This window comes from Amphibalanus amphitrite, unplaced genomic scaffold (genome assembly GCF_019059575.1).
Source record: "Amphibalanus amphitrite isolate SeventyFive unplaced genomic scaffold, NRLGWU_Aamphi_draft 000763F_arrow, whole genome shotgun sequence".
NCBI classification, from domain to species: domain Eukaryota; kingdom Metazoa; phylum Arthropoda; class Thecostraca; order Balanomorpha; family Balanidae; genus Amphibalanus; species Amphibalanus amphitrite.
Window position 1 is genome coordinate 236,513 of NW_024882257.1, and position 24,838 is coordinate 261,350.

Below are 24,838 nucleotides of genomic sequence, written 5' to 3' on the forward strand. Positions count from 1 at the left end.
CCTCGTCGCCGGGGTCTCCTGCGTGTGCCCCGAGGCGGCCGGGCAGCTGGCACGGGTCCAGTTCGTCCAATGGCCGGACGGCAGCTGGACGCTCCCGCGCCGAGACAACGGCTACGTGAAACCCAAACGGCGTGTGCTCTGGACTCGGTGGGGGGTTCATTGTGGAGAGTTTCGACGCATCTGGCTCGAATGTGACTGTGATAGTTGGTAAACCGTGCAGCTGCTCTGTGTTTAGACAGGCCTATACCGATTGGGCCGATTGCTGACCAGTCACAGCCGTGTGACCGTTTACCAATTATGTTATCCAGTTGCGATGGGCAATGATTTTGCTATGTTTCATTACCAAAAAAGTATTTGCTTTTTCATATAGGTACGGTTGTATTTTTATAAGCGTTCAGCTGTGTTCTCGTAATAATTTGTAAACGCTGTGCTGTTAGCGTTTATTTTGTCAATATTTTGTCAGCTGTGTTGTTATCTCGTCTAATCTAATTGCAAGTTTGTGTCAGACTCGTCAGTCGTCTTACTACGCTGGCGTAGTTGTTGTTTTTCTTTCTGTAGCCATGACTGTGTATTGTATCAATACCTATCGATATCGTATCGAATATTGAAGGCATTGGTAAATCAAATATGTATCTAAAGCTTCTTCCTATTGACTAGGAATGCTACGATTTTTATGTTAAGCGCACAAAGATTTGTTTGATATGTGATGTTCTTTTCATGCATATTGACCCTACCTTTCTACCGATATTCAATAACCAGAATATAGCATATTGTAGAATCCGTGCACGGTTAACCCGCGGCGATGCCTTTGGTCTGGTGTGGCCAGTGCTCAAGGTCCATATGTGGTCTCTTCCAGGGAATCGGAGAGACCGAGACCATCGTTTCAGACCTCATAGTGTAGGTACGGCGCTGTGCCTAGTTGGTAAATAAGAAATAGACTGACACCGAGTAATGTATGGTCCGACCCAAAGATATTAGAAACTGCTGTATGCGACATGGTCGGCGCTTTGCAACGTGCGTGCGCTGGGTCGTAAACATTTCAATGTTTTCACTAGTCGCTAGTCACCAAGTGACCGTGCTTAGCATTGTCGTCGCCAAGGTGAATCAGCTGCCACTGAATGTGACGATATCATGAGGCAATATTGTTCAGTTCACTTATAGAAGGCCACTGTGGCATACGTTGGCTGTTCTCATGATTAACGTCATTTATGATTTAGAGTTATCGTCTATCGAAATGTATCGCTGCTGAATGTAATAAAGTATAAGTATTGCGGTTTAAAATTTACGAGGATAAACGGAGATTATTTCAACACTCGCAAGAGAAATGGTTGAAAGTTACGAGGGAAGTGAACGTTTATATTTTTTAGTAAAAAAAAATGGAGCCATCTTGGCAGGTTTTGACATCTAACTGGCTTTGGCTACACTACAGCTCAATCGAGAAATACCTCTCCAGTCACCATTCACATCATCGACGCCGCGCTGGCCTGGACGTACACTGCGGTACAGTATGCATTCAGGCGTTTTTACACTGCCATCTAGTGGCGAAAATAAAAGCGTGATCAGGTCTTGCCTTTCCTTCATCGAGTCTGAAATACTAGCAATCTGGCAGCACTGCTTCCAGTTTGACGTCAGATATGTCACGCATGCGCTAATTTGACAACATATCTGCTGGCGGTGTGGAAAGGAGGGGCGTGAACTGAATGGGATTTCTGTATTTATTATTTTGGTAATATTGAGATTATTCAGTAATATTTGGATCAGTTGGCTGAAGATGGCGGCGACATCAGACTCCTTTCTTGTCATTGACCCCGCACAACTTCGCTTCAAAGGTATTTTTATGCGACATTGCCAATATTGCCAATATTGCCATTCCGGGTATTGGTAGTTGCTAGGTATGAGTTTGGAAAATATGTCATTGGCAATACATGCGGGGTGCTAGTACTCAGGAATTTTCCTTGTTTTTTTTTTGGATAATTCAAGCTTGTTATACTCAGATACTGTCTTCGCTATGTCATGTTTGAGATGCTTAAACCTTATCATTATTCTGAGACCAATTTTCAGCTTTTTTGTGTTAGTTGTAGTGTTTGGGTGGTTGAGTTGCATTTTGTTTGTGTCTATGAATTATATAAAAAGTGTGCATGCATTGCATATGATTTATAAGGATCTTAGCTTTACAATGTTCTGAGAAAGTAATGAACAGCTAAATCAGTTTGTTCTGGTTTGTGATTTATTCTTCTTGATGATGAAGCAGAGCAGGTATCTTTGATTATTTCTACTGTCTAATTTAAATGCTCTTTATAGTAGCAATCATTTGCATAAGCCTCTTTCAAATAGAGAATTATTGCTAAGTAAGCGCTCAAGTCTTTTGCACTGCAAATGCATGCTGCCCAGTAAAAATGTACCTAGTCGACTACAGAATGATGTTCCACTTTTCACAGGCAATTATTTGTCTGGAGTGGTAGGCTGTGCCGTATCACACGGGCTGAGTTAACAAATTATAGCTTTGTCCCAATGCTCACAATCGACATGCTTAATTGCCTGATAAACATAGGTGGGCACGATCCGTTCCTCCGTTCCTCCGTTCCGGAACGCCGTTACAATTTTTAGGAACGGAGGAACGGACTCGTTACATTTTAAAAAGGGTAACGGACCAAGTAACTTCCGTTACATTGGTTGTTCGTTCCTCCGTTACAAGTTAACAGTTTAGTCCGTTCCTTCGTTCCTCCGTTACTTTTCGTTGTCCGAGCGGGTTGATCTTTCAGCTAACCCACAGACATTAATGCAGCAGCGGAATAGTGGATTATTGAGCAGCCCTGACTTGAAGACGGAAGATGGCCTCAGTGTACAGTGTATACTGGCCTTCCGCAATGAGCCGGCGTTGCAGTATGTGTTCGCAAAGTTCAACACGGGCGTCCCTTCAAGCGCCTCAGTAGAGCGCATGTTCTCAATGGGAAAAGATGTGCTACGTGCAAAAAGGGCTACCCTCTCAGAAAGTGGCAGCGGAACATCTTCAATTAAGGGAGAGGGGGGGGGCACTGCCGACTTTTTGTCCCATTCTTTCCATGCATCGCACATAGGGCTAATGTTAAAATGCCAAAATCAAAGGGGGCACGGTGCGCCGGTGCCCCCCCCCCCGTTCCGCCGCCTATGCTGTCAGATGCCAACCTGGAACGTCTAGTGTTCGTGAAGTGCAACCGGCATCTGGCCGGGGACAAGTGATGCGCATCAGTACCACCAGACGTTCCAAGGTTTAGTGTCCAATCAGTGCCCACTGTCTTGGTAGATTTGGTGGGCATTCCGCTTTCTCGGTAGGTTTAGTTTGTGTCAGAATGGTCTCAAAAATGTTTGAAATACCCAACATTTTAACGTTTTTTATTTTGCTGTAACAGAGTAACGGACTAAAAGAACTTCCGTTACATTATATACAGAGGAACGGAGGAACGAGTAACGGAAGTCACGTTTTGAGGGAACGGAGGAACGAGTAACGAAGTTACAATTTTGGGGAACGGTGCCCACCTACAGGGTGTCCGGAAAGTCCTGGCGCTTCTTTTGGACGCCGTGTAACGCGCGCTGTGATTATTGGACATTCAGCCAATCATCACAGACATGACCCCTCGTTGATTGCTCAGCCAGAGGTCGTGTAAATATGACCTTGAAATCGTTTTCAGTGATGGGTAGATGGGCGAAGATGCGCCTTGTCGCTGAATGCCTGCGCGCGGCGGCCGGGTGCGACTTGAACGAGGCTCGAGTTGCAGCGCGATGCGGCGTTTTTCGATGAATGGTTTAGCAGGTAAAGGTTTATTTCGAATCGGGAATTCCTTAGAAAATATTCTCAGACCGTTTCGAACGCGATATGGGAACGGAGCAGCATTTCAACGCGGCAATCGAAGAAAGTGCAGGGGTCTGATGGACAAAAATGTCCCATCATCTTCGTCAATGTCGAATAAATGAATAACAGGCTGGCCCACGAGGGATTCCTGGACAGCCACATCAACCCGAGGGTCAAGACGACATGCCCTAAGGGTCACTTCGCATTTCAACAGCACAGAGCACCCTCCAACAACGCCGCTGCCATTCAAGCTAAACTGACAGAGGAGCTTGCCGGGCCAGATCACCGTGGCGAAATGAGATCAGGCCGCCTTATTCTCCTAACCTGACCCGCTCGACTAAGGCGTGCTACGCGTTTTGTAGAACAGGATCTAGGCCATTTCTCACCCCAACCTGGAGTCGCTGAAGACTCGCATCATGACAGCATGGGAGGACCTGGAAATGCCCCGCATCGTCAAAACCCGCAGACGCTTCCTCCCCTACGTCGAGGCCGTCGTCGGCGCCGGCGATGGTTACATTGAATGAGCAGGTAGCGGAAACATGTGGCTTGGTGTCCCTGGTCATTGTTTTGATCCATTGATTAGTATCTATGAACCAATGGCATTTGTTTTAGAAAATGTTGAAAAGCGCCAGAACTATCCGGACACCCTGTATGCTGATAAACGGCACAACTTAGCGCTCCGGTCAACTGATAGCTTCTGAGGAGTGGAACATCATTCTGTAGTCGACTATACCTTATGTGTGTCTCTGTTTCTAGAAGCTCTTTTTGTCCTTTAAGTGATGTGTCCTTTTTGCATTACATGCCTTTAACAGGTTACCATGCCCTCATGTTCCAGGTCCATTTAAAGATGAAGTGTCAAGCAGCAGTCTTAAAATTACAAATACTTCTGACAAGAAGGTTACGTTCAAGGTAAAAACCACAGCACCAAAGCGATACTGTGTGCGACCCAACCAGGGAGTCCTCAATGCAGGAGCATCAACCAATATTGCAGGTGAGGGCTATCCCATTCCCAAGTCACTGCTTGGACTCTGGGCCTTGATCTGCATGCCTGATAGTCTGCTCAGTGGCAGCCACGGTCCTGTAAATCTCTCCTGCCTGTCTGCTGTCATGTTCTGTCACTCAGTGACAGCTGCTGGTGACCTGTCATTGTGTGACAGATCACATTTAGGTCTCATTATGTGGCAGCTGGCCTTCCTGTAGCTGACAGGGGAGACTGCACCCAGTTCCATCTCCTTCTGACAGTGTTACAATGTGAAATATGTGATGCTGTTTTGTGTGACAACTGGGCAATCCAGTTTTCATTGCAACCACAGGAGTCCTACCCTCCAGAGATAGGTGTAGTTAAGTTCAACTTCCACAGCCTCTTGGGTGCTGACTGATGACCATGTTTCATATCTTCACAGTAATGCTGCAGCCTTTTAACTATGACCCTGCTGAGAAGAACAAGCACAAGTTTATGGTGCAGACCATGTTCCTGCCAGACGGAGACACGGGCGACCTAGAATCTCTGGTGAGTGCCTGGCAGAGCCCCCTCATACACTGTCCCTAGGAAAGGATGTGACGGGCTTTTACACGATGATAATATTATTGATAATGTCAAGGACTTCTGTCTAATTTTCGCTCAAACTTTGCTCTTTTTTTTTTGCTTAGGTACTATGTGTCAACTTGCACTGAGCCTCAAAGTATTTTATTCTTTTGTTTTTCTTTTTTGAAGGATCGTGAAATGTCAGAAATGTTGAAACCCTCCTATAGTGTGGATATCCATTGCAGCAGCTGCCGGCGATGTTCTGGTGTATATCGTGGAATGTTTTTCATGTATCGTGATTCGCTGATTCGATCTGTATTTCGTCGAGCTTGTGGGCCTCAAGTAAGTCTGGTGACTGGGACATTCACTGTCTTTCCACTTTTCCAAACTTGGCGATGCAGAGGTTGATATTGCGGTCTCGGCTCTTCGCCTACGGTGGGGGAGGAGCGGACGAGGAGGTACCGTTGGACGGTCACGCGCGGCCGCTGCCGTGACGATTAGGCCGAGATTGGGCGGGTAGTGTAACGTCCGACACGCGATCAGGCTGTCCCGGCACGTCCACTCAGGCTGTGTGTTGTGGAAGGGGAGCGGGAAGAAATGCACACAGGCGCTGGACAAAACAATCATGGCACGCGATAATTTTGCGGTTGGTTGCTCATGTAGCGAAAGTCATTGACCATTATGGTCGCTCTGTTTTTCCTATGTTTGTTTGTCTTCGGGTCACTTTCGCTTTCGCCGTCTACTTGTCATAAGTCGCTGAAATGTGATCGTAATTCGACGCAAATAATGAATGCTAGTCGAGATATTGGCTGTAATTTGATCTATGAACCGGCCTTGCACGAGATATCGTATCTGTCGTTCTGTTTGTACAATATCGGATGCATCGCCAGCCTCTCCAGACCGATATCGCCTTTCGTGATCACTGAAAATGATAGTGACCTGACCTTCAGTCGCCGGGCGGGTCCACCGTCACAGGTGGTAATCGGGGCGATAATCGACCCGTTGTCCGAGTCAGACAGACGGTAACCCCTAGAGCGGTCACGGGTGGCCAGCTAAAGCCATGACCAGATGGGGTTATCGTGACGGTGTCTTGGCCGACTCACATTCTTGTGACGGTATGACTGATGGTCTATACGTGTGACGGCATGGTCGTCCGTCACTCTCTTGACTGTGTGTTCGCCAATCTTAATGTCCAGGAGTCACGCCGGAATATTCCACGGCGGAAAGTTAGCGAGCAGGGAGAATGCTGTTTGCACAAATTGAACGTGGCTGATCGCGGGAGTCGGTCCAAAACAATGTCTCGTCTCGTGGGCTGTCGACAAAAGTATTCCTGCTGGGCTCACGGTTTGCGACCAGCCGTGCCAAGTTTAACGCTGGAGATATATCCGGCAGAGCCTTGTCTACGATTCCCGACCAGCATCAACTCTTTGCCGTGCCCCGCCGTCATATAACGTCACGACACCACGTCACTCTGACGTCACGGGCGCGGAGTGACGTCACCGCCGGCCGGCCCAGCTGAGTCGACCCGGTCCGATTTATGCGTCTTCATTAGGACCGGGGCGCGCGGGGCTTTAAGTGGCTGTCGTTTGCTGGGCCGATGGGCTCCGGGAATAGCCCCGTCTGGACCGGACCGGCTGCCAGCTGCTGTCATGGCGCGACCGGTAAACACCGGGGTGGGGGCAGAGGGGCCCCGGGCACCGACACGCGCTTCTGGGAACGCGAACTATTTGCAGGCGACAACGTTTTGTAAGGTTTGATGTTTTGCGGCCACTGGACAATGTATTTGGGCGATGAATAGATTTATCAATATTGAAAACAATACATGGGCCTGTGCGAGCTATGAAAAATACATTTTCACATTTTGTACGTGGTGATTTGAGTTTGCATTGGCGAGTAACGGATTAATTTCCGTTTGATATATGATAAATTGACCGAATACAATCTGTGCCTGCCGACCAACTCAGTAAATACTGCCGAGTGCTGGTCTGCCCACTCAGCCCTGGGAGAGAGCTGGTCCGCCGCCCATCTGCTATTCCCTGACATTTGGCTCTCGATCTGACCCGAGCTGTGACATTCGCCGCGCCGGGGCGCTGATTGCGCCCGATGATCAGAGTCCTCTCGCCATCCTGTGTGTCGGTGATTGGGCCCGTCCGTTCGTATGCCCGTTCGTTCGTTGTTTATGAGGATGCGGGTGGCACGATGGTGCCTTGTTCACGGTGAATTTGAATTGATGGTGCCAACCGTCTCGCCCTTCTGTTACTATGATGGAGCGCCAATCTGATGTAGGCTATGAATCCCTGTTTATGAGTTGTGTTGCCAGGTGTTCCACTGCTCCAGAAGGCGGTAAATCGTGTTGTGTCTCGATGGCGTTGCCGTGTTTGTTCTGACCGCTCCCGAATCCCTGTTCCAGTGGAAGAACGCCAGCCCGGAGCAGGTGATGACCTCCAGCAAGATGCGCTGTGTGTTCGAGCTGCCGACGGACGTGGCGGAGGAGGCGCCCGCGCCCGCCCCCGCCGTCAGGGTCAGTACCCCGCCCCCGCCCCCGCCGTCAGGGTCAGTGCCCTGCCCCCGCCGTCAGGGTCAGTGCCCCGCCCCCGCCTCCGCCGTCTGGGTCAGTTCCCCGCCCCCGCCGTCAGGGTCAATAGCCGCTCCCCGCCCCCTCCGGTAGGGTCAGTACCCCGCCCCTGCCCCCGCCGTTATCGTTAGTGGCCTCCCCGCCCCCGCCCCGCCGTCAGAAAGGGTAGTGGTCGTACCCAACAGATTGGCCGCTGGGTATGTCCACCGCCCACGGACTCGTCAGGTCTCCACTGCTGGTGGTGTCCTGAACTTTGAGACGGTTCAGGTATAGCCAATGTACGCTGTGATTGTTGTGTGGGAGGGGGGAGCTGAACGGGCATTTTGCTGTTGGTTCATGTTATCGTGAGGGTATGGACATGCTATTGCTTCCCAGAACTCTGAAGTCTGCAGTTATTGTGGTTGCCGTTGCCAAGTACCTGGTTGTTTTCGGTTGCTGTCTATCACTATAAGTTCGCCAGTGAAACTACTACAACCCCTCGAAGGCCTCTCTATTCACGTCTTCATGCTAATTGTTCAGGGAGCTGTCACCACCATCTAACCGACTGACACATGGATCGGTTTCAGCACCCGGAGCCCAAAGACATCAAGACTGCCACGGATGAGGTCAAACACCTGAGGGACGAGATCAGCAACGTCATGGCCGAGAATCTCCAGCTCAAGGTGCGTCCGTGTGAACCGCCCCTTACGGCACACATATTATACCATGCCTGAGAACAAGCCCTAGCGCCACGCATGAACCCACCTTTTTCCATGTGTGCGCTGTGGCTCGCCGTGCGTGCGATGCGGCGTGGACTGGGTTTGCGGTAATGAACGTGGAATCCTTAATTAATGAGGGGAGGTAGCGGCTTTTCCGCTAATGAAACCACGCCGAGTCGTGACTCCGTCCCGTAACGCAGACATCAACAGGAGGAAGCCGCACATCATGTGTGCCTGCTTCGCTGTGACTCCAACGTGATATTGCGTGGCACTAACTCGCTGCTGTGTTTGATGCGGGTAGCGCCAACTCATGTACTCATTGCATTGTAACGTCTTAGCTATCACGCATGCAAGGCCTGCGATGATTCCTGTCAGCCGTTCCATTGAAGGATAGGTTCCCTTTGCTAAGTGAACTTGTGGCAAGTGGGAACTACTGAATTAATCAGTAGTTCCCATGCGTCCCTCCGATCACCGGTACACAGTAGTGAATGTTGGAGGCGCACAACGGCCGTGTGTGCGCCAGAGCCTTATCCCCCCCCCCCCCCCCCCGGCAACAGCGTACTCTACCCCTTCCCGTCAGCCCCGGTACTATCAGAGCTTTGGGCGCCACTCCCACCCGGACCCAGCGACCCGCACAGACCAGACTGGTCCGTCTCCTATCAAACCCCGGCCGCAGGAAGCCGACTGTCTCTGACCAGCCCTCGCCGAGCTCTCGTAGGGCTTCTCAGCCGCTGAGCCGGGCCATAGCCGCCTTTCACTCCTCCAGCGTGCGCTGAATATGTAGCGCCGCTTAGCGACATCTCATTTCGTCCTGCTTTATATTCAATTCGTTTCTACCTACTCTTTCCACTCTTCCTGGCACTCAGTTATTTATTGTGCTTGGTTCGCTTGACCGTTCAGATGTCCTGACGTTTGACTCGTCCTCCCAGTCCCAACAGTTTTTCACCGTCCGTTCGTTAAGTGGTTTTGTACCGTCCACCGAGTCCCGCCTCCAAAACAGTGTTCTTTCGGTGCTTCGACCTTTCATGTTTGGTGTCGCTGTAGAATCATCCTCCGGAAAGATCGCCATTCGCCCGCCTTGTCAGTGGAGAACCCGTCTTTAGCACGACTATCCTTCGTACGACTACTCCTCCAGCTTATCCCCCCCCCCCTGACCACCATGCCTTTCCTCCCCTTTTGTTCACTGCCGACCCCGCCGTCCGTCCCTCCTCCCTCCGTACCACCCCTCCCCGTACCACCCCTACCCCTCAGTTGACCTCTCCCCTCTGCACCCGTACTCAGGAGGAGGGTCTGCGGCTGCGGCGCCAGGCGGCGGCCGGCGACCGGCCGGTGACCTCGGCGGCGGCCTCTCTGCCGCCGACCGCCGCGCCCGCCGAGCCCATGATGTACTACGTGCTGGCGCTGGTAGCGCTGGTCGTGGGTGTCATCCTCGGGAAGCTGGTCATCTAGGGCCGGCCGCCGGAGCGGGCCTATCGCTGACACGGGACGGGACGCGCCGAGACGGGAGGAGACGAGAGGAGCGACGGTTTGAGGTGAGGAGACGGAGAGGAAGAACGGTTTGAGTCGAGAAGAGAGACATTTGAGGACGGGTGAAACTGCAGCGGACCGCTGGAGAGTTGTCGGTGTGTCGGCGGCGGCTGGGTGTGTGTGTGCCGCGCCGCTCCCGTCGCCGCGGCGGACCGGGTGTGTCCCCGAGTGGAAGTGCCCCCTGAGCGGCGACCGCCGGCGCGCCGTCCCGCGGTGCGGTCGCCCGCAGTTCGATCCCCGGTGCCGGCGCTGTGTTCTGAGGAGGCTCTGACCGGCGGAGGTCCAGCGGGCCGCCCGAGCGGAGGGGCCGCGCTGCCGCGCCTCGGAGCGCCGCGCGCCACGCTAGTCTGGGTCACGGTCCAACCGGCTGACCCGAGCCCCGCCCCGCCCCGCTGTATATACGGTTTAATTTGCCATTTGTATAGCTGTATGCTGCCTCCCAGGATCAGATCAATACACGCTCGAGTGATCGCTGTGCCGCGCGCTCTACCTATTTACAGACGTGGTCTGACGTCCGTCTGCCGCTCCAGCTCAGTCCATTAGCCGTCTACGTCCGGCGGGAACGTTTTCCCGGGGGCTGGGCGCTGAAAAACCGCCGGACAAGTCAAAGGTCAAGTCAAAGTCAGTCGAATAGGTAGACGGTAATCAGTCATAAATATACCGAATCCTCGGAGATGTTACATTTGGTTTTGATACATTAACCATCACTCAGTTGTCGCGCCAATCGCCATCACATTTCCGTGCCTCTCTACGATTCATACGTGACTTCTATTGTCAGCAGATATTTCACGGAACACTGATCACGCCGGTTACGCGGGGAACGCGGCACGACCGGCGGCTGGGAGACGGTTCGCCGTCCCTCCCAGACCTCCCACGGGACCCACTGGTCCTCGACGGGTGCGCTCCTTCTGAGTGGTAACACCATCTCACACATTGTGGGAGATATTAGAGAGTTCTCCAAACACGGCACGGCTGAGGCAACACAGAGGTACACTTCGGCACAAAGCACGGAACACTGAGGGCACGGAAACACATTCAGAAACGGAATTCAGCAGGGTAATAATGGTCTTAGCTACGGTTTTCAACACTTCTACCGCATTTCTTCCCGACACTTCCTTGACACTTGGTTCGCAGTTCATATTAAGTTCTCGCAGTTCACCTAACAGTTCATAGCACAGTTGATGCACAAAGCGTCCTATAGCGGGCCCCGCCGCCGGCACCGGCGACGGCGGCGGAGCGGAGATCGCACAGTCCTATCACAGCCGGAACACGGCGCTGGACGAGCTGATGCCGTTGTAGATGAACGTGTTGTCGATGGGCGCGTACTGCCCCGTCACCAGCTTGATGACCTCGTGGGCGGCGCAGCCCCCTGGCGGCACAGGTCACAGAGAGGTCACAGTCGGGCGGCACAGGTTAGTGAGAGGTCATAGGCGGTGCAGCCGTGCAGATTACCGGGAGGTCACAGTCAGCGGCACGGGTCACCGGGAGGTCACAGTTGGGAGGTACAGGTCACCGCGAGGTCACAGGTCAGTGAGAGGTCACAGTCGGGAGGCACAGGTCACATAGAGGTCACAGTCTGTGCACGGGGAATGACGACGACGACGACAGTAACGTGATGAAATGGTTGACAGGACACAGCGTCGTGCTCTCAACGCCGTGGCCCGTCACAGTCTCACAGCGCAGGCCCGTCACAGTCTGACAGAACAGTCTTCTCTAGCCCCCACAGGCCATCCCTCCCTCCACCCAGTCCAGGTGAGACGGCGGTATCTCCGGACGGCGCCGGCTGTTTACACTGAACAAACACCTGTGTCGAGCCAGAACACCAGCCAGCGGACGGAGACGAGCGGGCCGCCGCAGCCCGGGGAGTAAACACCGCGACCGCCGGACGGCGGACTATGGAAAAGTCACGGTCAGCTACTGAGGTCAGGGTTAGCAGTCAATGGGTGTGGTCAGGGGACCTTACAAGACAGGAATATCATGGTTAAGTATGCTTATACCCGTGACTATATAGTCACGGGTATCGAGATATTGATACAGACGCAAATTCATTCAAAGTGAATTAGGAACGGTGAAAAGGATGGAAACCATTTCCAAACACTGACGCTCTTTTCAGAGTTCAATCCCTCTCCAGCGCCCGTCTCATCCTCCCCTGCCCCCCCCCCCCCCCGTTCCGTACCGATCAGCGCAGCCACGGTGTGTAGCTCCGAGCCGCCGTACCGACAGAACTCCTGGACGTAGTCGTCTTTGATGGTGTTCTGGCAGCCCCAGTCGGACAGCAGGCGACTCAGACACGCCTGCAGGTGACACGGGGAGGGGGGGGGGGACGGCTGTCATCCCGGCGCAGCGGCCAACACTGCACAGAGGTGTGCGGCGGTACGGATCGGGACGGAGAGGCGGCTATTTTCGTCCTACCGTGGGCAGACTGGGAATGGGTGGTTCCGCAAGTTCCTTTTGGAAGGACAATGTCACTAGGGTGCATACTGCATTCTACACTCTACTTACTTGCGTGCGCCATGTGAGCATTCGATGAATAAGCACTCGTGAGCGTGGCGTACTGTTAACTGTACTATAATTTGACTGCACATTCAGAGCAACTTTGACACAAGCAATCGTGGCCGAGTGGTTAAGGCGTCAGACTCGAAATCTGATGGGGTCTCCCCGCACAGGTTCGAATCCTGTCGGCTGCGAACACTTTTCGACCTTGCCCCGAAAATGGTTCACCATGTTGGTTGAGCCGCGCGACCTAACACCTGTACATCGTACTGTAATTTGTATAAATACACCGCTCGTGACGCAAATTGCTTTTTGCCTAATTACAGTAAGTGATGGGATTGACATCCATCCTCCCCATGTCAGTGTCGGTCTTCCCGTGCCCTCCCCTCCCTGCCCGCCGCCTGCGCCGCGTACCTTGAGTTTGATGACGTCCGTCTCGACCTGGTCGTCCTCGGCGCCGGGCGCCGTGCTGTACTCGGATCGGAACCGCTCCGCGGCGCGCAGCATCGCGTAGATGACCATCTCGCTCTCCGGGTTCTGCAGGTGCGCCGCTGGGGGCCCAGACCGTGGGGGACGGTCAGGGAACGGGGGGGGGGGATGGACCTGACGGACAGGTCAGCAGCAGCAGCAAAGGAACTACGCAGCCGACAGGATTCGAACCTGTGCGGGGAGACCCCATCAGATTTCGAGTCTGACGCCTTAACCACTCGGCCACGACTGCTACAAACAGCTTTGGTTTGGGCTGAAATCGCAGGCAATTTTTAAAAAATTATCTGAATCATACATTTACATCACTGTCAACCGTGGCAACTGAGCTGCACACTCAGCGCACGCCCCATATAATGCTTACACACATTAATATATCTGTTTCTAGAACCAGCATTATCAAATTTGCTTAGAGTGTAAAGGGCCATATTGGTCAATGGTCATATCGGTCATACAGAAGTCATGAAGGTAATGTAGTTATAGCATAATGGCATACAGGGGTGATATGGGAATAGGTCATTCATTATCCCTTGAGTAAACGCAGTTGGACATCCTAAAGTTGTTTTGTGAAGACAGTCCGTTCAGGAGGACACATTACTATTAACCCTCGCCGGACGTATTGGTTTTCTACATACGCGCCGGCCGAGGGGGGGGGGGCGGGTACGACCCCCCCCCCTCGCCGTTTCGCCCCTGGTGGAGCTAGCGCGTCGCGGAAAAAACGAGCGTGTGCGCCGTTACGAGACGCAGAGATTGGTACCCGATTTTAAGGTCCTAGGTCAACCGGTGACCTCTGAGGTCAGGTCAAGTGCCCCAAGGTACGGTTCAGTTTTTGGTGAATAACTTCGCAAAAAACGGCCGCAGAGCGCCGATTTTGGCAGCATCGTGTTCGCCTCGCTCAGGCGCGTCGAATGATATACTTTTTGTCCGGGTCAGGTCAACTTGGGGTGTTGACCTCAGGTCAAGGTCAGGTCAGCACCCCCAGGTCACGAAGTTGGTCGAAAGAGGTCATGTCGCATATCATTCGATTCGGCAGGCCTTCCTGAGTCCATTGGTGCTTTCCCCGACTCGCTAGCTCAATTTGATCAAGAGTTATTGACGAAAAACTAATTTGACCTTGATGACGTCATAAATGACGTCACGCAAGGTCAACATTGCAAAAGTGACGCATCTAACCTTGCAAGGAGTGCATCAAATCACGATTCTGTGTGCTTGAGATAGTTGGAGATCGTTCCCGGCGCCAGAATAGCAGTTTGAATTTTTCCCCATTGACTTATAATGGTGAGGTCACGAAAATGACCTGACCTCATATGACCTTTAGGAAAAATCCGAGATATACAAGTTGTGGCACTCATAATGGATACTAGATCCTGCAAGTTTCATTTCCCTGTGACATCTCCTCTGGCAGTGAGGGCGTTGCGAAGTTGCGACATCTGAAGACCGTGCAGAGGTTCACTTATGACGTCATAGGTCAGTGACCTGACCTGACCCAAAAATGCGGTTGGTGTCAAAAGATGCGGCTTGGATCAAAGGTCAGGTATGCCAAGTTTCAGCTCTCTATCGCCAGCGTGTTCGGAGCTATCGCGAAAAAACCCTATGGGGGGCGGCACCCGCCCCCCCCCTCGGCCGGCGAGGGTTAAGTCACGACCCCACCCTCTCACCCCCACCATATGATCCCGTCCACGTACCCATTTCGTTGGCGGGCAGCCGCAGGTGGCGCAGCTCCTGCTGTACAGAGGTGCCCTCGAACACGCGCAGCGCGTGCGTGTTGCGGCAGAACTGGCGCACCTGCTCCTCGCTGATGACGTCCGCCGGCCGGCCGAGGCTCTCCAGCAGCAGATGGACGCGCCGCTGCACCTGCTCGGCGCCGCGCCGCGACTCCTCCCGGTAACTGGCGGGTCAGAGGGGTCACAGTGGTCACAGAGGGGTCAGAGAGGGGTCAGAGTATTCGGCGCCGCGCCGCGACTCCTCGCGGTAACTGGGGGAGGGGGTGAGGAGGGGGTCATATGGGCCAGAGGGTCGACGCCGCGCTTCCTCACGGTAACTGGGGGTCCCTGTCTGGGTCACCATTGGCCCGCGCGACTTCACGGCTACACAGTACACAACCTATAGTAACGAGCATAAACACGCCTCTCTTGACACAAATTACTTTTTGCTTAATTAAGTGCAGTAAATGCGCGGATTAACATCCCTGGGGGAGACAGGGGTCTCTCCCCCCCCCCCCGTGACTAAGAGAGGGGTCTGGGCAGGCGAGCAGTCAGACTATATTCCATCGGCAATATGTGCACAAGACAACTAACATCAGTTATAGGTCACAATGAGGGAGGTAAAGCCCGTATACTTTGATAAACGATGTCTGGCTCCGAAGATTGCAATAAATCCGTGAGTGATACCGTCGCGCTATCGTGTTGCCAAAGATACCACAGATCGAGCCGGGAGACTTCGACCTTGCGCCATTAGACCAAAGTACAAACTACAAACCACATCACGCCACAGTTTAACACTCGTCACCGAACACCTATCAGATTATTGTCGCGACATAGTCCAAACCGCAAGCCGACCACCAGAATCCCTCCAAAGGTCGCGAGCAATACAAGCCAGGCCTTCGGCATGTCCCTTCTCACATTCCCACCCGTTCTCACCCACGCCTCACTACCTCTCTCACGCCGTAACTCACATGTTCTGCAGCTGAATGTAGCGGTCCGAGTCGGAGAACATGTCCGGAATGGGGCCGCGCACCGGCAGCAGGCCCCCGCCCTCGTTCTCCACATACTCGTGCAGCGCCTTCACCAGCACCCAGAAGTCGTCACTCTGAGAGATGGAGAGGGGAGGGAGGGAGTCAGCCTATAGACAGAGGGAGACAACACCCAGAAGTCGTCACTCTGAGGGGGGAGAGGGGAGGGAGCGAGTCAGCCTATAGACAGAGGAAGACAACACCCAGAAGTCGTTACTCTGGGAAGAGGAAGAAAGAGAAGGGGGTTCAGTGAATATTCAGAAAAGTGTTGTGGCTCCACGTTTTCCAGCACCGTTAAGTTAACAGGTACCACCAACACGTCTTCCAATGTCCTACAGCCCGCCGTAGTTTCTCCACCGTCGGTAGTCGGTACCTTGGCGGTGAGGCTGTTACACTGCTGGCTGGCGAAGAGGGTCCGCACCGCCTCCGGCACCGAGGGCGGCGTCAGCAGCGTGTTGACGGCCCGCTCTGCCTCGTCAAAGTTCTCCTCCAGCTCCGGCACGCCGTCAGCGGTCCTCAGACGGACTGAAGGGCAGCGGGGGGTCAGGGGTCACAGGTCAGGGGTCACAGGTCAGGGGTCACAGGTCAGGGGTCACAGGTCAGGGGACTCTAGCTCCGGCACGCCGTCAGCGGTCCTCAGACGGACTGAAGGGCAGCGGGGGCGGGGGTCAGAGGTCAGAAGTCACAGGTCAGGGGTCACAGGTCAGAGATCACAGGTCAGGGGTCACAGGTCAGGGGTCACAGGTCAGAGGTCACAGGTCAGGGGTCACAGGTCAGGGGTCACAGGTCAGGGGTCACAGGTCAGGGGACTCCAACTCCGGGACGCCGTCAGCGGTCCTCAGACGGACTGTGGGACAGCGGGGGTCAGAAGTCACAGGTCAGAGGTCACAGGTCAGGGGAATCTAGCTCCGGGACGCCGTCAGACGTCCTCAGACGGACTTAGGGGCACAGGGGGAGGGGAAGAGCTAGGGGTCGGAGACAGGGTCAAGGTAATATGTCAGACTAGGGATCGTCAGAGGACAAAGGGTCTGGAGTCAATCAAAACTCACAGGTGAGAATAGGACATATGTTTGAAAGGAGAGGTTCCGTCAAAGGGCGGTGGTGAGGGGTCAGAGATCAGATCAATGTGGTGCGTCATGTGAGCCCCGACACGGCATTGCATGTTACGACCCTTCGACCACAAAGCACATATATGTACACGGCTCATCAAATCCACACCCAAAGAGCTTTCCCTCGTCATCCGTGCCACCTACACTGCTGCAGTGTCTCCTTGAACTGTTTCTTCTCGCGGTACCCGCTGGGCGGCGCTCCGTCGTGCTCGTCACGCCACCGCTGCAGCGCCTTGTAGAGCAGCACCAGGAAGGGCGTGTGTCCGTGCGCGGCCCGGTCCATGGCCTCCAGCTGCTGTGAGTCGCAGAAGGCGGCCAGCGCCGGGAACGGCCGCAGCAGGCGCAGGTCGGCCACCACGCTGTCCGGGTCCGGGTGCGACTCGACCACCAGGTGCTCTCGGACCTGAGAGACGGGGGGTTACAGGTCAGGGCAGGGGTCACAGGTCAGGGGAGGGGTGGGACTCGATCACCAGGTGCTCCCGGACCTGACCGACAGGTGGGACGGAGGCCAGTGGAGTTACCGAATGGGTTACACCGATCACCGTGAGGGAAATGTTTATCACAAGACAGTTAAACAACTAACAGCAATAATGATCATTCGGGTTCGACGGCACTAGGATAGCGGAAGACATTGGCATTCATTGACGGGAGAGGGGCACCGGCGATCACATGGTAGATACAGGTCAACAGCTTATATCTTTGAGTCTTGACTATATACGCCTCCATTGCCTGCAACACAGGACAGGAGAAAACTACGCCGAAAACTGCTAAAACACGTTCCATGTATGATACAATCAGCGATGAATATCGTCTGAATGCCCTTACTGCATCGAGTTTGGAGTAAACAAGACAACATACTAGTGGGGAGATCATGTCGCCATCGACCATCTGCCAATGCATGTGCGACGTTGCAATCTCCTTTGTCAGAGAAATGAGTGCCATGAGGTTCCCTGCAACCCAGCTGGACGTCGTAGCACAGTAGCACCGCACTCGTTACAGCACGAACTTATTGCTACTTTTTCCAGTCCAGTGCCAACACGTCACAAACCAACCCCTAGGTGTGCCGTATCGTCGCACATTGAAGTAGGTAGCTACTGCCCACGCGCCATGCAAATACTCGAGCTGCACGCAAAACTCGCGGACTTATCGACGGATTCGGACCGTCCCGTTATCCATTCGCAGACGGTCCTTATTTGTCGCCGACTAACGGGAGCCCAGACAATGTCCCAGACACCGGCTCAGACAGCGATTGGGGCAATCCTGACACCTATTGCGCACCCAGGAAGGTCGACCGCGCTCTGCGGCGAAGCCGAACTCGATCGGCGTCTTTCAGGGCGGCTCACTCAGCTGCATCCTGTACACGGTGTTTACGAACGAGCTAAGTCTGTTTGTGCCGGACGGAGTCCGAGTGGTGCAGTTTGCGGACGATACACAACTGCTCGTCAGCGGCCAGAAGAGCGACCTGCCGCGCATAACCGCTCTCATGGAACGCGCACTCGAGTGTGTATACACGTGGTTTTGCTCTCACGGCATGAAGCTGAACGCAGCCAAAACGCAGGCACTGGTAATGGGGACCCCTGGAATGCTGAGGGGCTTACCGCCGGTCGCGATGAACTTCTTGGGTACCGTCGTGCCAGATTCCAGGGTGGTACGAAACTTAGGAGTGATCATGGACTGCCATTTAAATTTCCAGCCACATGTCGACCATGTTACAGCGAAGTGTACGGGCATTCTCGTAGGTTTAATGCACGCCAAACACACCATACCAAAAAGTACTCTTGTAACCATCGTGCAAGGCCTTGTCACGTCTGTTGTCAGATATTGCATCTCAGTGTATGGCACGTGTAACGCGACGCAGCTCCATAGAGTGCAAAAGCTGTTGAACTTTGGAGCTCGAGTCGTCAGCGGCAGGCGGAAACATGACCACATATCTGATGTGTTTCGACAACTTTTTCGACAACTTCGACAACTGGCTAGACGCGCCAAGCCTTGTCATGTACCACCGGCTGTGCCTGGTTCACACTGCGATAACCACGGGGAGACCTGAGAGCGTAGCTGGTTGCATCGGTGGAGTCGCTGAGCACCAATACCAGACACGAGGCTCCTCGCAGCGCGCCCTAACGAGAATACGGACGGAGCTGGGTCGCCGCCGTCTGTGCTACAGACTATAAATAGTGCTACAGTGGCGTGCAGGAGTACAACCGGCTGCCATTTGACGTGAACGCTCGGGGCTTCAGGTCCCGGCTGAGACGCCATCTGTTGCGCGTCCAGCACGGTGGTGTTCGAGCGCCGTGATCTGCGCGTTGTGCAATAATCATTTGGACGTGACGATATGTGATTGTAGATGCATGCACTGTACTGGTACTGTAGCGCCTACCTACCTGTACATACGTTTTAATAATATGACGTGTGACGACGAAAAACCATGATTTAATGGATTTGTTACGAAATACATTCTGATTCTGATTCTGATTCTGACCCGACAGGCGCCGCGGAGAAAAGGCGCTGGGGCGTTAGTTCCCCGCCCGGCCGGTAGGTGTCGGGTCGATCGCTCTCACCTGTAGACGTATGCTGCCGACGAGGCCGTAACTTCTGGCGACCAGCAGGGGCACATTGTGCGACCAGAGCACCTCTGAGAGACGCGACAGGCAGCTGTGAACGCAGGAGAGAGTTAGGAGCGAGACCAGACGGGTTGACAATACCAGACAGAGCAATGATTTATCTAACGTTCTAAGAGACCATAACATTTTATCTGTCCGGTCAGCTTCTCTCGGCACATCATATTTTAATCTGCAGTGTCCATAAATGCAATAACAAAGTTGAACAACGCAAAAGGGCTACTTCGGAAAGGTATCGTAAGAATGTCGATCGTTAGAATGTCGATGAGGCCGTTGGGATTCCAGTTCCGGCCTGGCCTGTCGGTAGGATTGTTGCCCCCTCCCCTCTGCTAACCTGTCAGTGAGGTCTCTGTGTCTCCCCCCCCCCCTGCTGACCTGTCAGGTCTCTGGGTCCCCCACCCCCACCCCCGCTGACCTGTTGGTGAGGTCTCTGTGAGGTCTCTGGGTCCCCCCTGCTGACCTGCCTGTGAGGTCTCTGCTCCCCCCCCCCCCTGGCCCCTGCTGACCTGTCGGTGAGCTCGGTGGCCACCACCACGCTGAAGGCCTGCAGCCGGTCCGGCTCCGTGTCCAGCAGCCTCTCCAGCGGCTGCTCCACATGCTGGCCGCGCACGTCCGGGTTCAGCTCCAGCAGCAGCCGGCAGGCGGACCGGCCGCGGCTCTCCCCCGCGCAGTCCGACGGCAGGAAAAAACTGACAGGGCAGAGACAGCACACAGGGAATGGGTGAAATGATTTGAATGCACAGGGAAGAAATGATGGATGCTACTGTTCATTAGAGCAATATTTCAACTACTATTATCAGTGATTTTTATCAGTTTAATTTCAATATCTACTTAATTTGTATCAGTGAGTTTGAGGTTAAATTAAAATGAAACTGTGTTTCTTATCCATTATTTCAGACAGAGATAGGATAAGAACTATGATAAAATTACACAAGAGAGGACTGTGCCATCCATGGGTCTATCAACTGTCTCAATGTAAAAGGATTAGAGCTGGGCAGCAGCCTGGCATCACCCTGCTGTAGTTCCTATTAACTACTGAGTACTGAATGCTACAAAAGTTCCCTTTAATGGCCTATTGCACTGATACATAATGAGCAATTTGACATGACAAAAGGATGGAAAATAGAATATCACCCATCTGAATGTTAACTGCACCAGCCTTTGGTATTCTTTACCTGTTGCCCATCAGTTGGGGGAGGTTTGGTCAATGGTTGTCATTTTTAGCACATGCCATTTTTGGCAACCATGTGCTAAAAATGACAACGCTATCAGCTATTTTTAGCAACGATGAAGCCGATTTCACTCCTCAGCGAGGAAATCACGATTTTGGAAATACAAGCACTGATTTTGGAAAAGAAGTGCTGCCACCTGGTGCAAGAAGAAGAAACCAGCTTTAATATGGCCGTTGTTTGTATGGTAGTCCAACGTTGAAGTATACCCTTTTTTGTGGCCCGAAGTTGGAACTTTAAATTGAAGCATCCAAAAATGATCGATATTGATCGAAATCATGATGTTGATGAAAAAAAAATAATATGTTAAGTTGAGAGAGGAGGCCATTTTATCCAGATGCGGTGGTTTACTTCTTGAAATTATTTTTGCTTACGACGACTGCCATGTAATGAGGGATAATTAGCAGCCGTCATTAGCAAAAATAATTTCAAGAAGTAAACTACTGCATCTGGATAAAATGGCCTCCTCTCTCAACTTAAAATATTATTTTTTCATCAACATCATGTTTTCGATCAATATCGATCATTTTCGGATGCTTCAATTTTAAGTTCCAACTTCATGCCACAAAACAAACTACCATACAAATAACAGGCATATTAAAGCTGGATTCTTCGTCTTGCACCAGGTGGCAGCACTTCTTTTCCAAAATCAGTGTTTATCTTTCCAAAATCTTCATTTCCTCGCTGAGGAGTGAAATCGGCCTCATCGTTGTCAAAAATAGCAGAATCGTTGTCATTTTTAGCACGTGTGACAAAAATAGCACGTGCTAAAAATGACAACGATTGACCAAACCTCCCCCGACTGCCATCATAAAAAGTTATTTTCACACTACCTGTGCGTACTTTATTTTTACAAGCATGCCATCTGAAAATTGCATATATTCAGCTTAACTTAAAGGTGATGAAAATCTCACACAGGTCATGTCTCACTTGTTGCCGATGTCTTCCGCAGTTGCAATCTTGCCATCCACAATAGTGAATGACCCCAGACCAGCCAGAACTAGTGACTTCAGCATCTCTGTGCCTGTGGCTGTGGCATTGATGAGGCAGACGGATGCAGATTCCAGAGCTGCCTGGCCATGGTCTCCCCATAGCCTGAGAATGTGGTAATTGTTGAAATTGTTAATATCAGTAAATCAAAATGGGTACCTAGGAGCCCACAAAGATAAATATGGTTGCCAAAATCAGCTAGTGTATACTTGATCATTGATGCGTTATCTGAAAGCAGCAATTAGAACAATAATATGAAATATTGAACCTTATTTTTCATAAGCACTGAAAACACAAAAAAAAAATATTTCATACCTCAATTGCCGATCGTACTTCTTGTTTTTCTCCGAAATATCCGGAGATTTCGGATTCGAAGCAGGTGAGGCGGACATAATATCAGTGAAATATTCAGATTCACGCACGTTTCACTTCAACTTTGAGAGCATTCGTAAATTTATCAGCATTAAAATAATCCGCACAGCACGCAAATATCAATATCCGAGCCATAAGCAAATGTCACCGGCCGGCACATCAAAGGAATACCTGCGCCGACATTCGTCACAGCAGCTCAGGATATGTATTTGTCTTTGAAGTTATCCTTCATAAGGAAAAAATCCTTCACTGCTTTTGCTCCTCAGCCTGCGGGGTGTGCGGGATAATAGCTGGCATGGATCTAGCCGTTTTTTTACGACGGGCTATCTGGCAAGTGACAATTGCACCTTGGCCAAATCTGCCCCAAATCTCTTAATATTTTACAACAAATATCTTCATATCATGAATTTATTTCAGTGCTAATCGAAAGTAATGTCTGATAGGTAATTTGAAATATGAGGTTTAGGCCATCTGTGCAGCCCAAACTAACAACTTTTAAGAAGCACAGTAAACCTAATTTGACCGAATCTACACCCAATCGGCCAACCTGCACCTAATCTGACCCAAATGTGTACCGATGGCCGTCGTGAAAACGGCTAATAGCCATAGGCTAAGGCGGCGGAACGGGGAGGGCACCGGGGCGCCGTGCCCCCCTTTGATTTGGGCATTTTAACATTAGTCCCATGTATGGGCGTTGCATGGAAAGAATGGGACCAAAAGTCGGCGGTGCCCCCCCCCCCCCTTAGTTGAAGGTGTTTCGCCGCTACTGCTAATAGCCACACACTGCCGTACCTAAAAGGTGTGTTGCAGTTACGCGTAGTGCAAACGTTTATATGCGTTATGCTTATGAGTCGTTTACTTGGTTCCGCCTCGCGCCCGGGGCCCCTTGCGATTCATACTGCTCAAATGGTACCTACTGATCAATTCACAATTATCATCAACGGGGACGGATCCCTGCAGTCAAGTTCAGCAGCAAACACTGTCAAAACGGTATACGGCGTTGTGGCGGATATGTTATGCCTAGTATTATGCTGCAAGCAGAGTGTTACATTATCGGCCGCATCAACATAAGCGTAATGAACACGATATTGCTTTTTTGCTTAGGTATGCCTCTATGTTTGAAATGTGCAATTTTGCACAGTGCACACTGCACACTGAACATTGAACGTATAGTGAATCAGAAATGTGCTGGCGTTAGGTACTTTCTCCTTTCAGCTCGGAAGCATAAACCTTGAAAGTTGAATGGCTGGGTCCTAGGTATCCCGTATTAGATTAGACATGGATAATGCTAATAGTGAAAGATTTTCGGACGACTTCCCTGCCGTTCAAACGCGCCCTAGCTGCTTGTGATTCATAAGTGATAGCTCCAGATTAAAGTCCCCTATTTCACACATCAAACACCGTCTTTGAGATCAAAGGAGGTTGCATCCAAAGTGTTCCCGGTCGTTGTGGACTGGTTCAATAAATGCTGAATGAATGAACGAAGGGCCGGGACGACGGACGATAAGCTGGCTGAAAGATCGGCTAACCTCGACCCTGTGAGTGCCACCCATACGCCGAGGAAGCGAGTGATGTCCAGCGTTTGAGTTATGAGTCACCCGATGAGCGATTGATGTCGGGAGTTTTATACCAGTCGGTGAGAGTATGTGAGTGACAGCGTCCTTGTAGCCACCGCGCCGTGCCGGAGCGGCGGACCGGGGCAGGGAGAGGAGGGACTGGGTCCAGTGACGGCTGGAGACAAAACAATTATATCATTCGTCTCCATGCAATACAGATCAAGTTTCCCATGCACTATACGCACTATGCCCTATACAGGTTAGGGGAGCCGGCTCTGCAGCTCAGGAGGCAGTGCAGGCAATTAAAGTGAATGAGAACGATAATTTACAGGAGGTTGGTTTTGTGCCATTTATCTCTGTGACAGTCTGACTGTGGAGGTCGGATGACATTTGACGACGTGACTGTTATCTTTGATGACATTTGATTACAGGCATCACGTCTGCTTCATTTGACAGAAATCTGTACAGGTCACCGTTAAAACTAAGTACCGAGTACCTTACGAATGTGACTCTTTTTTGTCCTATGACCGTTAGATGGATATAGGTATGAATCTAATGACTATTTTCTATACGTCGGGCCGGCTGCTGCTTACTGTAGGTTACTTACGTATAATAAACGGCTTCTGTCAACCATTGTCTGCTTACGAAATAATTATTGCCCGTGGGAAATGTTATCTTGTTATCCAATATGAATGGAAAAAATATCGGAAAGAATTTATTTAGCTAGACAAAATGGGACATCCCAGCCACAAGATCAATCAGAATTCTGTTCTGAGCCCCAATTAAGACAGATAGCTACTGTTGGCGATCAACTAAGAGACATACATAATGCAAGGTTTCTGAGAGGAGCAGGAGGTATGACAGCAAAATTGTCATGAAGACGGTGTCTAGTAAACAGAAGGCGATATAAAGGCATATTTAAAAGTGTTAAAAGGAAAACAAAACTGGTCCTAACTCCTAATGTTACGGGGATGATATTCGGACATCCGAGGTTTTGGCATCGCTCTGCGGATGGTAACAATCCAACCCTCCCGGGATTTATTCCCAATATAATGACTAGCAATGTACATAAATAAGATGGCGGGATTTGTGTTGGCAGC

At 51.7% G+C, this 24,838-nt stretch overlaps 2 protein-coding genes and 2 non-coding genes across 4 annotated transcripts; 2 read left to right on the forward strand and 2 right to left on the reverse strand.

Moving 5' to 3' along the window:
• Positions 1-1,659: 1,659 nt before the first annotated feature.
• Positions 1,660-10,651, forward strand: LOC122365788 (vesicle-associated membrane protein-associated protein B-like). Its single transcript, XM_043337324.1, has 6 exons — positions 1,660-1,829; positions 4,665-4,820; positions 5,233-5,339; positions 7,765-7,875; positions 8,496-8,591; positions 9,909-10,651. The coding sequence occupies exons 1-6, from the start codon at positions 1,772-1,774 to the stop codon at positions 10,074-10,076; spliced, it is 696 nt and encodes a 231-aa protein (XP_043193259.1). The 5' UTR covers positions 1,660-1,771; the 3' UTR covers positions 10,077-10,651.
• Positions 10,455-22,357, reverse strand: LOC122365786 (NEDD8-activating enzyme E1 regulatory subunit-like). The gene is made up of 11 exons (XM_043337323.1): positions 22,126-22,357; positions 21,751-21,915; positions 20,098-20,280; positions 19,532-19,625; positions 17,118-17,376; positions 16,238-16,389; positions 15,808-15,941; positions 14,819-15,021; positions 13,062-13,198; positions 12,331-12,448; positions 10,455-11,523 (listed from the first exon to the last, which is right to left on the reverse strand). Exons 1-11 carry the CDS (start codon positions 22,200-22,202, stop codon positions 11,411-11,413), a joined length of 1,635 nt encoding a protein of 544 aa, XP_043193258.1. The 5' UTR covers positions 22,203-22,357; the 3' UTR covers positions 10,455-11,410.
• On the forward strand, positions 12,760-12,841 carry Trnas-cga. Its single transcript has one exon. It is a non-coding gene; the product is annotated as a tRNA-Ser (tRNA).
• Trnas-cga lies at positions 13,287-13,368 on the reverse strand. The gene has a single exon. It is a non-coding gene; the product is annotated as a tRNA-Ser (tRNA).
• Positions 22,358-24,838: the final 2,481 nt, after the last annotated feature.